General features: G+C 43.6%; 1 protein-coding gene across 1 annotated transcript in view; it reads left to right on the forward strand.

Annotated features, from left to right (window-relative positions):
• cnksr3 (cnksr family member 3) overlaps window positions 1-17672 on the forward strand; it is a 65472-nt gene that overhangs the window by 12808 nt on the left and 34992 nt on the right. The window contains exons 2-4 of the mRNA XM_034203182.1: window positions 7419-7582; window positions 13646-13848; window positions 15190-15277. Coding sequence (XP_034059073.1) covers window positions 7419-7582; window positions 13646-13848; window positions 15190-15277 — 455 coding nt within the window. The remainder of the gene's footprint in view (window positions 1-7418; window positions 7583-13645; window positions 13849-15189; window positions 15278-17672) is intronic.

Here is a 17672-nt window from a genome sequence, read left to right on the forward strand (position 1 = left end):
AAGTAAGATGTCCCCCGACAAACTAAGCCTATATCAGCAAAACTAGGGGCTGAATCTAATCAGCCCTAACTATAAGCTTTATCAAAAAGGAAGGTCTGAAGCGCACTCTTAAAAACGTTTAGAAACGGAGAACTGTCATTGATAATTCTCCAGTTGTTTGTGTCAAATCTAATGTTATGAATCCACTTACAGTACGTACACACTTTCTACAAGTTGCTTCAAACTATTTTATGCCTCATTTTGTCCACAGCTGAAACCATTCTTCAATATCGATGAGCAGGAAAATGATCGACAACCATTTTATATAATCGAATAATACATTTAGGAATAATATCAAGCAAAAAAGCAAGGGTTCAAGCTTCTCAAATGGGAGGATTCGATGCTTATCGGTGTTCAACGTGCTGGTTAACTGAATATCTTTAGATTCAGTCAAAAGTAGACGTTCCCCTAGTCTGATATTATCACAGCATGTCAACGTTTTCCTCCAATTGACCTTCAGAGCACTAAACCACAAACATCTCTCAGTGAGGCAGATTTCTGGAGGTGGGTCTCTCGTCACGGCCCTCTGTAAAACAAGTCCCAACTTCTTGTTTCTTTCTTTCTGTCCAATGATTAACTGGACTGTTTATGAGCAGCTGGAGTTTCACCTGCACCTCTTCGGTCTTTCTTTTTACGGACTTCTTTACGTGTTTGACTGCAGGCTAACCCACTTCATCATCAGCGCGCCTTATAACTACTTTGAGTCGCTGTCAGTTCAGGAATTTAGGAAATGGTTCAAACTATTACCATGCCAACGGAGGCCGGGTTATTGAAAGAGTTTCATCTGGTGTTTGGACATACGCCACAAGAATGAATTCAACAGTAAAGACTTCTATCTTGTTGTAGAGTGTTCTGATAACCATTCCTAGTTTTTACAAAGAACATCAAGACCAGTTGGTAAATGGGTTGTTCTCCCAATAAGGAGCTTCCCGCTGGTAGCTGAGCATCGCTGGGTGAAGCAGAGACTGTCAGAGGTTGTGGCGATGCAGTGAAAAGTGAGAGTTTCCCAGCAGCTGCTGAGTGACAGGAGGAGGCCCGGGGTCGTCTGCAAATATTAGACCGGTCCGAGACGAGACCACTGACGGAGAAATGAACTTTTTCTTATGTCTGTGACTAAAGTAAACTGTGGAAACTCGTGCCTCTAGAAAAGCACCGTGGACAGATCCTTACAGGTCCATTCCATATCAGAAATTCAAATGTTCTGCTTGCAGCTTAACAAAAATCATTAATCATTAACAAAAAAGACAACTCTGGTCAGTGAGAAAGTTGTCAATGTTAACACTGGTATAGTCAGTCTCTCATGTTGAGTTATTCTGTCAACAAACAAGTCGGTTTCAAAGTGCTTTTCAAAGAGCAAAGATTAAATCAGGCCGTTTCCAGTGTGAACTTTGCTGCGACCTCTCAGCTGATTAGATTACTTTTGTGGTCAATCCGAAAAGGTTGGGACTGCTGCTAAACATAAGTCCTGTTCATATATGACATTCAGTCCATAATGTGCAGAAAGAAAATGTGATGGGATGTTTTCAAGGATGCTGACAAAAGTTGTTCAATCTGGTCAAAATATATCTAAATAAAATGTATGACATTTGTTTTCACATTACTGGAACATCTGTGGTCCTTGTGTCAAAACTGAGACTCAATATGGCCAGAGACAACCATTTTTAAATATACACTGTCGCATTTTCTAATGTAAGTTTATTCAAACCGTCACATAACCAGTCAGTAGTTTTTGCAGCGTTCACGTAATCACTTTTCTGTGTTTGATTCATCGTGCTACTTGAGAAGCGTTTCCGTAGCCACAAGCTCGGCTCAGCAGGATTTCAGAGCGCTGATCCGGCTCCTTCGTCAGCCGTCTGAAGACGTTCTGCAAAGGTTTTGGGTCGAGTGCCAAACCCGACACACAAAAATGTCTCAACTGTCACATAAATCAGTAACGTTTTATTTCTCACGGGAACATTGGATCCAGATCTGGATGTTGGCAATATGCCGGTGTTGGGAAGTGTTTTCATTTCAGGTTATTCCACAATGTAAATCAACGTCTTAACCTTTTATTTAGTCTTGATCCACATTGTACCAGTGGTTAGAATGTCTTAAATGTCCAGTCTCTCGTAGATGTACCATTATCTCCTCCTCATCATTAAAGCCTCAAGACGTTTGTCTTCAGGCCAGGCTCTTGTTATCCCTCATGCGCTCTGGCTTAATAGAAAATATTCAACATGTGAAATGAATGTAGAGAAAATATCTGTAATTAGAAGCAGCTGAAGTGTTAGTAAGAAGATAAATGCATGTATTTACTCTCATAAGTCTGAAGCTACTGTAAATCTGAATGTCTGGAGGTCAGTGTACTTTCTTTTTTGTTTATAAGAAATAAGACAAACCCCAATGACTCGAGCAAACCGTTAGGCTGGTAAATTTGGACCTGAAACCATGAGTTCTATCCCAGTTGACTTCCATGAAAGTGCCCAACAGAAGCTCATGTGCAGCTTCAGGTTTCCTCTCTGCAGGAGGCTGGCTTCTCTTTGTCATGTTTTCATTAGCAGCTGATTTGACTGTCGCGTGACACGCAGCCGGAGAGATTATCGGCCTCCTCGGCTGTCAGGAACGTGACCCCGGCTGTCACCAACACATCCCTGGTGACCACACTCTCACCAGCCGCCGGCCAACATGAAGGAGGGGTTATTTGAATTATGTCTGGATGCTGTGATCATTTATCTGAGGAGGTTTCGGGATGTCATGGGGATTTGCATCTTGGCATTATTCCGGGAACTTGTAGGAGCACGACATGTTTTCGGTCACTGGGTTTTTTGTAGCAGCTCAACTAGAGCAGAACAAAAACAAATAACTAAAGCAGGACGTCTGTAGTGTAGCTCACAGCTGCTAGTATTATTACGCAGTCATTTGTTCTCCTCTGATTTGACAGTTGTCATGCCATCTTGCTTTCTTTGCAGGAGTGCATTCAGTGTATTAAGCATTTCATCTCATCAGCGTTCAAAATGATGCTTTCTTCATTTCAAGGTCCCAAAGTTCTTGTCGCCCTGCCCGGTGTGAACTTTATTGAAATGCCTTTGCTCTTCGTTGTGATGAGTCTCCCGCAGTGCATTGTGGGTGTCAGAGGTGTGACAGCAGAGGTGTCCCATCAGCGGTTAGAGGCAGAGGAATGCGGAGTCGGCCATCTGTCCTCCTGCCCGGAGCTTCTTTAATGGCCTCATGCAGGGCCAGTTGTTTTCTCCTCCTGTTCACACCAGCTCTGGCATTTTGTTCGGAGCTTACAGCTTTATAACGCCGACCATTTGGTCGACGCTCGGTGCAAAAGCTTTCTCAAACTGACAAGTATTTTTAGTTTAGGAGACAAACACCAAGCCTTGCTCTACACAGTTAAAAGTGTACACATGTTATCTGATTACGTGGTGATTCATTCAATATGATTCTAACTGTAAAGCTTTGTAGGTGTCTATATTTTTACATTTTCATTGTTGTATAATCTGATTATTATTGTCCTGGTTTTTCTTATTGTCAGTGAAATGTCTGGAAAAAAGTTAGTTGCCATAGTCTGACTTTTAACGGAGTTTTAAAACATTAATTTGAGAATCACTGAATGTCAGAAACAAATTAATCATAATTCTAGTTGGATAGGTAAATCCTTTATATCAACAATGTGACCTTCTACAATTGGGGAGAAAAGGTGCACCATGTTATTTAGGTTTGACACAGTTCTATTCTTTAGCCTCTTGTCCGTCCCAAAGACTCCCGGAGGTGACCGTCTGCGTACGGTTGTGGGTCAGCAGAGTCATGAGGCAGAAGCTCCTCTGTTGATCCGGTATGAGAACTCTTTTATGTGGTCTCCCGCTGCTGCCTTCACAGAGGGGTCAGGGGTCAAAGTTCAGGGTCGGGAACAGAGTGGCGCCGCTGGTGCTGTCGGTGTCTCGATCTTATGAGATCACGGGATCTAGAAGCGTCCAGATCCCATCCTCTTTGTCATCTTTTTTGAAAGTTTCTTTTTTAAAATGATATATAGTTTTGACTCTAGACTTATATGAACATTTTCAACCACAGACATTCAGTATCTAATTTGTCAGTTTTACTTTTTTTGTAAACTATATTATGTTTTTCTTACGATAAAGATTATAGTTACGGAGCTTGCTATAATATTTGGACAGAATGAAAGCAGCGTAGCACAGTGGACGCCGGTGATGAATGTGCGGCATCGAACCGGCTGTGTGCAGGTGTCCTGAGCAGAGTGGTGAGGTGGCAGCGTGGTGTGAGCTGCGATGGATCCGTGTTGACTTAGCAGTTGTGTTTACTGTCAAACTTGAATGGATCATAACAGAGCCGACTTTCACTGAAACTCAGTCAGGAAGCTCTGTCCCGGTATCGTCTATTCTCCCTCCCATTGCACAGACACATTCTCCCTGTGGCCTGTAAATATGATTTTAATTGCTGTCAATAAAAGCTGCACAATTAGTCGAAATTGTGTCAAACCTTCAATAGAGTGGTGCAAAAACCCTGAAATGAGTCCCCATTTTAGCTTAGCGGTGGTGACGTGAAGTCATGTGACCGTGCTGTAGTTCCTTTATAGCCCAACATTAGCCACCTTTAGCTTAGCGGTGGTGACGTGAAGTCATGTGACCGTGCTGTAGTTCCTTTATAGCCCAACATTAGCCTCCTTTAGCTTAGCAGTGGTGACGTGAAGTCATGTGACCGTGTTGTAGTTCCTTTATAGCCCAACATTAGCCTCCTTTAGCTTAGCAGTGGTGACGTGAAGTCATGTGACCGTGTTGTAGTTCCTTTATAGCCCAACATTAGCCTCCTTTAGCTTAGCGGTGGTGACGTGAAGTCATGTGACCGTGCTGTAGTTCCTTTATAGCCCAACATTAGCCTCCTTTAGCTTATCGGTGGTGACGTCAAGTCATGTGACCGTGCTGTAGTTCCTTTATAGCCCAACATTAGCCTCCTTTAGCTTAGCGGTGGTGACGTCAAGTCATGTGACCGTGCTGTAGTTCCTTTATAGCCCAACATTAGCCTCCTTTAGCTTAGCGGTGGTGACGTCAAGTCATGTGACCGTGCTGTAGTTCCTTTATAGCCCAACATTAGCCTCCTTTAGCTTAGCGGTGGTGACGTGAAGTCATGTGACCGTGCCGTAGTTCCTTTATAGCCCAACATTAGCCGCCTTTAGCTTAGCGGTGGTGACGTGAAGTCATGTGACCGTGCCGTAGTTCCTTTATAGCCCAACATTAGCCTCCTTTAGCTTAGCGGTGGTGACGTCAAGTCATGTGACCGTGCTGTAGTTCCTTTATAGCCCAACCTTAGCCTCCTTTAGCTTAGCGGTGGTGACGTCAAGTCATGTGACCGTGCTGTAGTTCCTTTATAGCCCAACATTAGCCTCCTTTAGCTTAGCGGTGGTGACGTGAAGTCATGTGACCGTGCTGTAGTTCCTTTATAGCCCAACATTAGCCACCTTTAGCTTAGCGGTGGTGACGTGAAGTCATGTGACCGTGCTGTAGTTCCTTTATAGCCCAACATTAGCCTCCTTTAGCTTAGCGGTGGTGACGTCAAGTCATGTGACCGTGCTGTAGTTCCTTTATAGCCCAACATTAGCCACCTTTAGCTTAGCGGTGGTGACGTGAAGTCATGTGACCGTGCTGTAGTTCCTTTATAGCCCAACATTAGCCTCCTTTAGCTTAGCGGTGGTGACTTGAAGTCATGTGACCGTGCTGTAGTTCCTTTATAGCCCAACATTAGCCACCTTTAGCTTAGCGGTGGTGACGTGAAGTCATGTGACCGTGCTGTAGTTCCTTTATAGCCCAACATTAGCCTCCTTTAGCTTAGCGGTGTTGACGTCAAGTCATGTGACCGTGCTGTAGTTCCTTTATAGCCCAACATTAGCCACCTTTAGCTTAGCGGTGGTGACGTGAAGTCATGTGACCGTGCTGTAGTTCCTTTATAGCCCAACATTAGCCTCCTTTAGCTTAGCGGTGGTGACTTGAAGTCATGTGACCGTGCTGTAGTTCCTTTATAGCCCAACATTAGCCTCCTTTAGCTTAGCGGTGGTGACGTGAAGTCATGTGACCGTGCCGTAGTTCCTTTATAGCCCAACATTAGCCGCCTTTAGCTTAGCGGTGGTGACGTGAAGTCATGTGACCGTGCTGTAGTTCCTTTATAGCCCAACATTAGCCACCTTTAGCTTAGCGGTGGTGACGTGAAGTCATGTGACCTTGCTGTAGTTCCTTTATAGCCCAACATTAGCCTCCTTTAGCTTAGCAGTGGTGACGTGAAGTCATGTGACCGTGTTGTAGTTCCTTTATAGCCCAACATTAGCCTCCTTTAGCTTAGCAGTGGTGACGTGAAGTCATGTGACCGTGTTGTAGTTCCTTTATAGCCCAACATTAGCCTCCTTTAGCTTAGCGGTGGTGACGTCAAGTCATGTGACCGTGCTGTAGTTCCTTTATAGCCCAACATTAGCCTCCTTTAGCTTAGCAGTGGTGACGTGAAGTCATGTGACCGTGCTGTAGTTCCTTTATAGCCCAACATTAGCCTCCTTTAGCTTAGCGGTGGTGACGTCAAGTCATGTGACCGTGCTGTAGTTCCTTTATAGCCCAACATTAGCCTCCTTTAGCTTAGCGGTGGTGACGTCAAGTCATGTGACCGTGCTGTAGTTCCTTTATAGCCCAACATTAGCCTCCTTTAGCTTAGCGGTGGTGACGTCAAGTCATGTGACCGTGCTGTAGTTCCTTTATAGCCCAACATTAGCCTCCTTTAGCTTAGCGGTGGTGACGTGAAGTCATGTGACCGTGCCGTAGTTCCTTTATAGCCCAACATTAGCCGCCTTTAGCTTAGCGGTGGTGACGTGAAGTCATGTGACCGTGCCGTAGTTCCTTTATAGCCCAACATTAGCCACCTTTAGCTTAGCGGTGGTGACGTGAAGTCATGTGACCGTGCTGTAGTTCCTTTATAGCCCAACATTAGCCTCCTTTAGCTTAGCGGTGTTGACGTCAAGTCATGTGACCGTGCTGTAGTTCCTTTATAGCCCAACATTAGCCACCTTTAGCTTAGCGGTGGTGACGTGAAGTCATGTGACCGTGCTGTAGTTCCTTTATAGCCCAACATTAGCCTCCTTTAGCTTAGCGGTGGTGACGTGAAGTCATGTGACCGTGCCGTAGTTCCTTTATAGCCCAACATTAGCCGCCTTTAGCTTAGCGGTGGTGACGTGAAGTCATGTGACCGTGCCGTAGTTCCTTTATAGCCCAACATTAGCCGCCTTAGCTTAGTGGTGGTGGTGCAGTAAAGACTTGTGACCTAAAATGGTGTTAATATGTGGAGATTTCTGAACAACATGTCTGCTTGGTGCCCCCTCTCACTGTGTTGTGTCTCCGTGTCTGCAGGTCTGGACGACAGCCTGCAGCAGTACATGCCGGCCCTCCAGCGACAGCAGGTGGACGGGGAGAAGCTGCTGAGGCTGTCCCACCAGGAGCTGCTGTCTCTGGGCCTGACGCGGGTCGGACACCAGGAGCTGGTGCTGGAGGCTGTGGATCTGCTCTGTGCACTGGTCAGTCACACACAGCTTGACACACACACACACACACACACACACACACTGTTTCATCAGGATGGGTGTTAGGGAATACGTCTCACAGCTCAGTATGAAAGAACATGCTGAATCAGCTATTAGCGGTTTCTGTTTGCATTGTAAACACAGAAAGTCACCGGAGTACTTCTGATACTGACGGAGGAAAAATGTGCAATGAGAGAAGTTAAATATGTGTATTATGCATAAAGGAACACTAATATCATCCTGTTTCTTGTGGTGAAGTGTCCCTTTAACGATGTTCTCATCAGATCCACAGTGATGAGTTTGTTTAATGTTGTGGTTTCTCACTGTGCTGATGATTCGTCGTGTAGGAGCTAGGATCACCTGACTCGCGTGGTTTAGTTCAAAGTCAAAAACTGACTGACTGACAAATCCACAGTTCATTTCACCACCTGTCGAGAAGTTATTCTTCGTGCCCTAACATCTGTCTTCTGTTACACCCCAACAAAATGTGAGGAATCAGAAGCAGCTTCGCACATTCACGACTTCAAGTATCAGCGCGTTATAATTATAATAATGCATTAAAAAAAATTATTAGAGCGCTTTTACAGGTGCTCAAAGCGCTCTACAAGTACACATTACACATGTAAGAGTCATTACTGCGGACATTACCCACAGGAGCAAATGCGGGTAAAGTGTCTTGCCCAAGGACACAACGGCCTGACGCAGTGGCGGCCGAGGCGGGATTCGAACTGGAGTTCACCAACGCCCCTTGATCTGATGACCAACGCTCTGACCACTGCACCAAAACCACCCCATAATCCCGTTATCTGAATCTATTTAGACTCCAGAAGCTAATAAAAGTCCTATATATATATATATATATATATGTAAGCTGCAGTCTGTACGGTCACGTTATTATACCTAAACCCAAGTGAAGGGACATTGTTCTTTATTTATAACACAAAACATGTTACGTGCAGCTGCAGAGAAGCTCTTCCTAAAAGTGTGAAAGTGTTGAATGTGAGCGTCCGGCCCCTGAAGCTTCATGTCCGTCACATTGTCTGACAGCAGGCCTGGCTCTGCTGCCAGAGAATGTGCTGATGTAAATAAAATGCACGCTGTTAAATCATTATCAGATCTGGCAACACGCCCACACTGCTGGCTCCAATACTGCTTCTCTGCACTTCCTCCTGCACGGAGGTTTGGTTTGTTTGTTGGAAAGAAAGTTTAAAAGAGAAGTCCTAAAACCCGGAAGTAAGTTAGCATTTTACCACTTCCTGTTCCCTCGTCTCAGAGCCAATGGGATCTCTCCATAGGGTTTTGGAAACTAGCTGAACTAAGGTCTGTGGTTGAGACGCATTGAAGAGACGGGTCACGTTTTGTTCTAGGACATTAAATCATCAGCAGTGACCCCACTGTGATTTCTGAAGAGTGGACGTGTCTGAGAAACGATGGTTGTTACCAAGTGGCTGAATAGGACTACAGAAGTCGTGGAGGCCGTTGTACGTCATTACGCCGAACACGTGAACACTCCTCTGAGTTAGTTTCTGTTCTGCTTGAAAGCAAGTCCCTGCCTCCTGCAGACTGTTCAAACAAACGCTTCAACTCGTTCCATCTAGAGTCTGTGTGTTTGAATCTGGATCTGAAGTCAGCGTGACGTTGAAGTCGTGCTGCTGGACTCGCTGTAGCTCCTTTGTAGCATCACGTTAGCATTTTGCTTCTGGCGACTAGATTTATGATTAGAAAATGATAAAAGTAGACATGTGGAGATGATCCGGCTGAACAAAACGTGATCCGTCTCTTCAATGTGTTTCAACCACAGACCTGATTTCCAGCTATTTTCCTAAACCCTACGGAGAGACTGCGTTGCTTTTTGTCGAAGGAACCGGAAGGAGTTGACTTCCGGGCTTTAGGACGCGGCACTGCGGCTCTCCATTCAGAGACATTTCAAATATTTAGTTTCAGTGTTAGAACTGAAACTAAATTATGTGGACAATCATTGGAAGTGGCATTGCAAACGTGTTTTTAATACAATAATAAATACTTTACAAGCTTAGATTAGACTAGATAACCTTTTAACACATGAAATGAAAACATAAATAAGTGTGTGTGTGTGTGTGTGTGAGATCCAGACTCTCTGCTGTTATCAGACACTCTACTACTGTTTAAAGTTGTATCAGTGACGCTTGGTGAATCATTTACTCCCGTATCAACTGAACTGATTATCTGACTTCCAACAGGTGATGTTTGGTTTCTGCATTTCTATGGCTTTAAAATGTTAAACCTTTAAAAGGATTCTTGACATTGTGAGCAGAAGCAGAATGCTCCAGGGAATCAGAATCCTTAACATATCTATTGTAGGTGTAGGGAGGGAATAAACGACGGTTTGGAGGGGATTATTTAGCTGCGGGACTTATCGTTTAATCAGTAAATGAAAAACGTGCTGATGAGCTGAGAGAAGTTGTGTCTGATATGACTCAGTTGGTTGGAAATCAAATGTCCTCGTTATCTTGAAGTAAAACAGATGCAGTCTTCTGGTTCTCACTGACGTGTATGTGTCGCCTGTTTGGAACGAGGACCTACATTAACCCAATATATTCTTCCAAAATCACCGGTTAAGTTATTTCAAATTAATTTCTGTATTTGCATTTTTAACTGACTCTGATTGGTGCATATTGTTGCAGCTGTGGAGTAAGTATTCAGACCTTTTTCTCAAGTTAAAGTACTAAAACCACACTTTAGGAAATACTACATTACAAGTTAAAGTATGTGAGTGGATATGTGTTGTGTAGTTAAAATGTGTACTTAAGAACAAGTGAATTCAGATTTGATGATTATATTCAAATGTCTCTGTTTCCTTCCTCTCTTTTGTCTCTCTGTTTTTGACGAGCCAGTTTAAAGACATTCATTAATCGTCTGTTTCATACATTTGGATAGAAACTCCAGGTCACTAAAGCAAGGCAGCGTCACACACGACTCTGTTTGTGCCGAGGTTCCGGAAGGAGACTTTGGTGAAGCTCGTTGACTCATCAAAACGTTACTCATCTGTGACCAAATCAAACTTAAGGTTTCCTCGCTGGCTTTTTCAAGGTCTGTGTAGCTTTCTCAGGAACTGGAACTACCCGAGGAGTCGTTATGAGACGTGTGCAGATCGTGGACATGACATCAGAGCCAACATGAATACAATCTTTCATCAGCAGCAGCTCCGGCTTCCTGTTAGACTCTATAGAAGGTCGAGGGACGTTGCTGTGGATATTCTGCTCTCTGGTGTGCAGCAGGAAACAGATGTGACCCCTCCCACCTGTCAGAGACCCCTTCCCCTGACACACACACACACACACACACACACACACACACACACACACACACACACACACACACACACACACACACACACACACACACACACACACAGTCAAGTATTGTTCCAGCAGCAGTTTCCGCTGGCTTTCAGAGGATCATTTTTTCACCTGAAACACTTTCAGATATATTTGATAAAAGAGCAGTCATGCTGTTTACAGTGCTGAGTCGTTAACAACGACTCCCTGAACGCAACACACAATCTGAGGGCCGTGTTGTTTTAAGTGTTGAAGAAGATAAATCTCCTGGTTACCGTTATCTGCTGAATAAGCTTCAAAACTACAGGTCATGTCTCGGAGTCAGTTCCTGCAAAAAGGACAAACATGTTCTGATTCCAGATCTGTACATTTGAAGGTTTGATGATTCTCTTCGTAATAAATGTTAAAGAACTGAATATCTTTAGGTTTTGTGCTTTTGGTTGGAAATAACTAAACATCTAAACATGTCACCTTCGATATTATGACAGCGCTTTTTATTATTTTTTATTTTGAACAAACACGCTTGCTGATCCCAGCTGAAGATCGGATCATCGTGTTGTTATGGGTTTTACTTGTAATTGTTCATTAGTAAGGCGAGATTCCGAGTCAGACTTATTGACGGTCTCACTCCAGCAAAGCTCTAACTTCCGTTCTGATTGACACATTTGATCCTTGTACATCAAATAGGATTTCGACCTGAAACATGATTCTGAACTCTCTGCCAGGTGGCGTGTTTTCTTAAAGTGGATCTATGTTTTTTTTAGCGTGAATTGAGTCCACAGGGGCAATGTCAGTTTGGCTGCAGATGTTTTCATTGGCTCTGAGCGTCACAACGCCTCAAACATGTGGCGAGTAATCACAGATCCTGTTCAGGTCTGTGCAGAGAGTCTGATCTGCTGCCATTATTAATGCGTTGAACAGTATAAAGTACCTCGGTCATAACTGAACCTAAGTACAGCACTTGTTACTTTGCAGCTAGGCTGAAACGTGTTAAAAAGCCCTATAATGTGGGTTAGGCTGAAAGCTGGTTGGCTCTGTTGTGATTGGTTAACCGCTTAGAGATGTCCCGCCCCTTAGCCGATCACATACAATGTGTTGGAGAGCTAGTGTTTCGTAGTGATGTCACTGTGTTTCAGGAAGTAAAGAAAGGAGTCCACTGGCGTTCCTGGCAAGGGAGAGAAACGCCTTCTGGATTGATAAGGGATTTTAGCCTCTGCAGACCATTTACATGCACTACAACTACAGGAGGAGAGGGAAACAAACAAAAGCAGAATAGGGCCTCTTGATTCTTGAACCATTCATTTTTGTAACCATAGTCTGCTTCATTATATTTCATTTTTATTGGTCATATGTCACATAAGCTCACTCTGGGTTTGGATGTCATTTGAGTGATGTGGTCGGTGTGGAATATCTCAGTCCCATCATTGCTGTGTGTGTGTGTGTGTGTGTGTGTGTGTGTGTGTGTGTGTGTGTGTGTGTGTGTGTGTGTGTGTGTGTGTGGTGTGTGTGTGTGTGTGTGTGTGTGTGTGTGTGTGTGTGTGTGTGTGTGTGTGTGTGTGTGTGGTGGTGTGTGTGTGTGTGTGTGTGTGTGTGTGTGTGTGTGTGTGTGGTGTGTGTGTGTGTGTGTGTGTGTGTGTGTGTGTGTGTGTGTGTGTGTGTGTGTGTGTGTGTGTGTGTGTGTGTGTGTGTGTTGTGTGTGTGTGTGTGTGTGTGTGTGTGTGTGTGTGTGTGTGTGTGTGTGTAATATTGAAGCAGCCTGACACCCTGTAAGCATCACTCTGTGTTGCCACTGGCTGCAGCTTCCTGTGAAAATGTTGGCTCCACAAAGTCTTGGAAACAAAGTGCAGTGTTGCCAATAGGGCTGCTCGATTAATCGTATTTTAATCGCAATTACGATTTTGGTTTGCAACGATTATGAAAACAACGTAATCGAAATAAAACGATTTTTTTTAAAAATTATTTTTAAATTATTATTTTATTTATTTTTCAGTTGAATTATTCTTAAAGTTCAGGGTAATCAAATGTTAAAAACATACTCTTCACATTTTTCTTTTCAATAAATGGATGTTTTCAAAGTAAATGGATAATCGTTTTTTAATAATCGTGATATCAATTATTGACCCAAATAATCGAGATTCAGATTTTTGCCATAATCGAGCCAACCCTTAAACCGAAAGTACCGAACATTAGCTCCAAAGGTCCCTGGATGATGTCATGCACTCATTTGCATATTGGACTTCATGACTCATTCATTTGCATTTAGCTTAGTGGTTGTTGGAGAGGGAGACACTCCATCCTGTTGTAAGAATCAAGATATTAAACAGATGCATTTCTATATATTTGTTTGCTTTATCCTGATTGAAAAATCTAAGCTTTGGGATAATCAAGAATCAACTGTATATATTGAAAAGTACTTTAAAATGAGAAGCCAGATCTTCTTGTCTGGAGCTCCTCATATTAAAGCTCTTTTCTATCATGTTGTAGATGTATTATCTTTTTAATCTCTACACATGACATCTACTGCACGTCTGTCCGTCCTGGGAGAGGGATTCTCCTCTGTTGCTCTCCCCGAGGTTTATTACATTCCCCCCGGGTTTCTTTGGGAGTTTTTCCTGCGAGGGTCTTAGGACAGAGAGTGGTGTATGCTGTACACTCTGCAAAGCCCCCTGAGGTTAATATGCAACAAGGAACATGTGATTGATTGAATTTAAAGCATGTTTTCTTTATATACGTTGTACAGAACTTGGGTGTGGAGAAGGACACCCTGAAGACGTTGGTGGGGAAGATGCGAGCGGCGCACAGCAACCTGAACACGGCGGTGTCGGAGCGCAGGAAGAACCCCGCCTACCACAGCAAGATCTCCCATCAGCCCTCCAACGAGTTCCTGACGGCCGTGATGGAGCTGATCGGCGCCGCCAAGAGTCTGCTGTCCTGGCTCGACAGGTACACACTCCGTCCTGCAGGTTATATCACAACAACTCCCTCACAAGCTCCAAGAAACCCTTCAAAACTACTCACCTGTTCTCTGTTGCTTTCAACCTATAATCCTCTACCCCACCCCCCTCCTTCTACTTAGCTCAGGACTGTTTTTGTTGTTATGTATTTTCTTGTATTTTGTTGTAAAGCGTCTTTGAGCACTGGGAAAAGCACTATGTAAATATTATGTATTATTACACCTGTGTCCTCTGAAGTGAGTGTCCTGCTTCACAGAAAAACAAGAAGGTGTTAAATTGCACTGTCCCATAAACCATCACTCACACACACACACTCGCACACACACATACTCTCACGCACACACACACACACTCAGATATCTTGTTAACATGTGTGGTGGTGTGTGTGTCAGCTGTCAGTCTCTCTGTCTGCTGTTTGACTCCTGCAGGTTTCTCTCGGCTTGTTTCAGCTTGAAGAACATTCCTGCTCACTGCAGCTGTCACACACACACACACACACACACACACACACACACACACACACACACACACACACACACAGACACGTTTATGCACTGACGCCTAAAACACACCTGACATCTGTCGTGTGGCAGAGCACACCTAACACCTGGACTGGGGTTCAAAAGCATTACATTCAACCTGAATCTAGAGGCAAATCAGAAGAATTAGAATACTCGGTTTATATATATATATATATATTTATATATATATATATAAATATATATATATATATTTATAATGTAAATATATACATATATAAACATAAGAAGTTAAAGGAGGGGTAGGTAATTGACTTCAGAAACACTTGTTGTTATATTCCATGGAATGCTCTTAACATCCCGATAGCAATAAATATATGAAGTGCTTTGACAATAAAAGTCATCTGTGGAAGCCGTGGCGCTGTAAAAAGCTCGACCAATCATCTGAGCCGGCTAAAGTAACTGGATGGCCTACCTGCCTGTCAGCCTTCCATCTGGGCACACACTCATCTCGTGCCCTCATTGGTCATGTGCGCGTTCGTGTGTGTTGGAGGAGGGGCTCTGTGAGGAAGTGGCAGATCTTTTCCGGTTGTGTATTTTCAAATTCTAGCGCACTTGAGCTGCTTTCTCCATTCTTACCTACCCTACCTTTAAGTAAAAATTAGCAATAAAATGTCCAGATCAATAAGAACTTAAGTAGGGTCAGTTCGACCAACTTGCTCCAAACATTACAGCTTCTTAATCAAATCATTGAAAAGCAAATTGAGATGTTTATTAGCAGCTGCGTTTAGTTTGGCGTCTGGACTCCGACCTCATCTCTCCCCAAACCAACATTGTCTCCGTGTTTCCAGAACTCCTCTGACGAGCTCCAACGACTTCACCTCCACCAAGAGCCGAATCATCCAGCTGTGCCTGGAGCTCACCTCCACCGTGCAGAAGGTCAGTGCATCTGCTCCAATAAACCTCATCCACATCTGAGGCTGTGATGTCTCCTGTGTTAACGAGACACCAGAGACGGAGAGAAGCTCCTGACCTCTCGTGTTTTCACCCCGGACTGATTATCTCAGGCTTTGATTCTGATAATGACTTCTGTTTACAAGTACAAAGTCCTTTTGAAGACGATTCCCTTCCAGATATCAGCATTACCAAAACAAGCAAGAACAAGAGGGACATTTCAAATGTTATATTCTTAATCTATTCATCACCATTTATTTGATTTATTATATTTGTTTATATTGTATTATATATATTTGTCAAAAGATATATCAAGTATCATTTTCAAATATACATTATTGAAAAAACAATATGGCTCTTCAGGTCGTGCACATGTCCACAGACTTTCACACGTGTAAAAGGCAATGCATTACAAGAACGAACACAGACGACGGGTTCGGGTGAATATAATCATTCGTGTGTTTAGTGACGCTCGTTAAAGAGGGCCAGCTGCAGAGCGTCTGCAACAAGTGTTTGTTTACAAAGAAACTCAGAGCATCCAAAGTGCAGGAAAGAGGTGTTGAACCCAAGCCCCCAGGAAGTGCGCCGGACTCTGAGGAAAATATTCGTTGTGTCCAAACGGCGGTACTACAACTTCCGTGACGTCCCTGGGCCCGGAAAGACTTTTTCCCATTGACTAACATTGGGAAAGAGACGTCTGTAAATCGTTGGATAATTTTTTTTAACCAATTAAACTACCCAGTATGAACACTTGTATAGCCCTAAAACATTCGGTCCTCAAGTTGTAAAATGTGCTAATAACGTTATTCTGAGTTATTTTCCTCGGCATTATGAGCGCGCATCTGAGAGTGGGAGCTCGGGGGGCGGGGCTTAAGGGGCAACTCAACTGCGCATGCTCTGTGAGCGCACATACGGGTTCTTCTGCTCTGACAGCTAGGCATGATGGGTAATCTGTGACGTTTCGCTCTCTCAAAAGTTGGGCCATTTTGTCTTCATGCGCTTCAATGAGCAGCTCTCATAGGAACGAACGAGACCCCGCCTCCCACGCTGTGTCCAGTTCTTATTAAACATCCATGGTTGAAACCATTTCAAATCAATATCTTTGACAACACAAGTCTGCGAATGGCAACATCTTTAACGAGACATTCATGGTGAGACAGGTGGAGTGGTTTAAAGTAGGTAGTGGTTAGTTTCTGAGGATGCATGCTGGATATCTCCTGTCACCTCCCTGTGTGTGACGGCAGTGTCTCTGCAGTGTCTCTGCAGCGCTGAGGCGTGCAATCATCCTGTCATCGTGTCACCACCGCAGGAGGAATCCTCTCTGAGGCGTTCAGGGTCCCTCCCTCTGGTTTCACTCTCCTGTAGGCTGTCTTTGCTCAAATATTTGTTTTCCCGCTGATTCTCTTCCCTCTCTGTTTACCCACGCTCAGTTCTTCTTCACACAGACGGAAAAGCCAAACGCTCTCATTTGATATGACGGGGTTGCAATTCTGCCTTTTTTGAAACAAACCAAACGTGTTTCTGGTCTTCTTCTGTATTTTGTTTGTGATGTAGCACATCTCTGCAGTTCAAAAGAAGCTTTATTAAAGGACGAGGCTGGTGTTACTGTTCTTATTTCCCCATGAACATACACGTGTCTCTCGATACTCTGACTTTAATGTTCCCATTATTCTCTTTAAATTCCTCCTAAAATCGAGTTATTGTTTTCAATGTGTTCCTTGTTTCCCCCTAAAGCTACAGAATATAAAGCTTTATAATAAGTAAAGTCCTGAAACCTGCAGCTAGTCTGTGTCCCTCGTGAAGGCTTTCATTTCAAACCTTTATTTAAACAGGTGAATCCCATTGAGATCAGTAGGTTCCACATGAAGACATATAAACAACAGAAAACCAAAAGGACATCACACAGCATAGTTACAGCGACTACAGTTTACATAGCTAGGGACATTTACAGGTTCCAACAGTTTCCGATTGGATAGCATCTATCCGAGCTTTAAAAACATGCAGTGGAACCAAACTGCTCAGCTTCCATTCCTTTTGCAGACTGTTCCAAGTGAGAGGAGCTGCGCATCTAAACGCTTTCTTCCCTAAGTCAGTCCTAGCACTTGGGACATTTAATAAAACCACAGCATGAGATCTCAGGCAAGAGCTACTTTCAATTCGCCCAGAGAGCAGGTGTAAGAAGGCCGTCATCAGGACATATGAGTCACATTGCATCGAAGATAAATCCTTGAAGATGTTTCAACAAATCCAAAAGGCCTTATTTCAAAACGTCTACATCGAGAAGGCATTGTCTTTACAGGTTTCTTGTTCTGAGGACTTCTACACAGGTCTATAAATCTACATGATCAGTGTCTGGAGGAGCGTTCAGGAGTTTTCTAAA

Source organism: Gymnodraco acuticeps, unplaced genomic scaffold (genome assembly GCF_902827175.1).
Source record: "Gymnodraco acuticeps unplaced genomic scaffold, fGymAcu1.1, whole genome shotgun sequence".
Lineage (NCBI taxonomy): Eukaryota > Metazoa > Chordata > Actinopteri > Perciformes > Bathydraconidae > Gymnodraco > Gymnodraco acuticeps.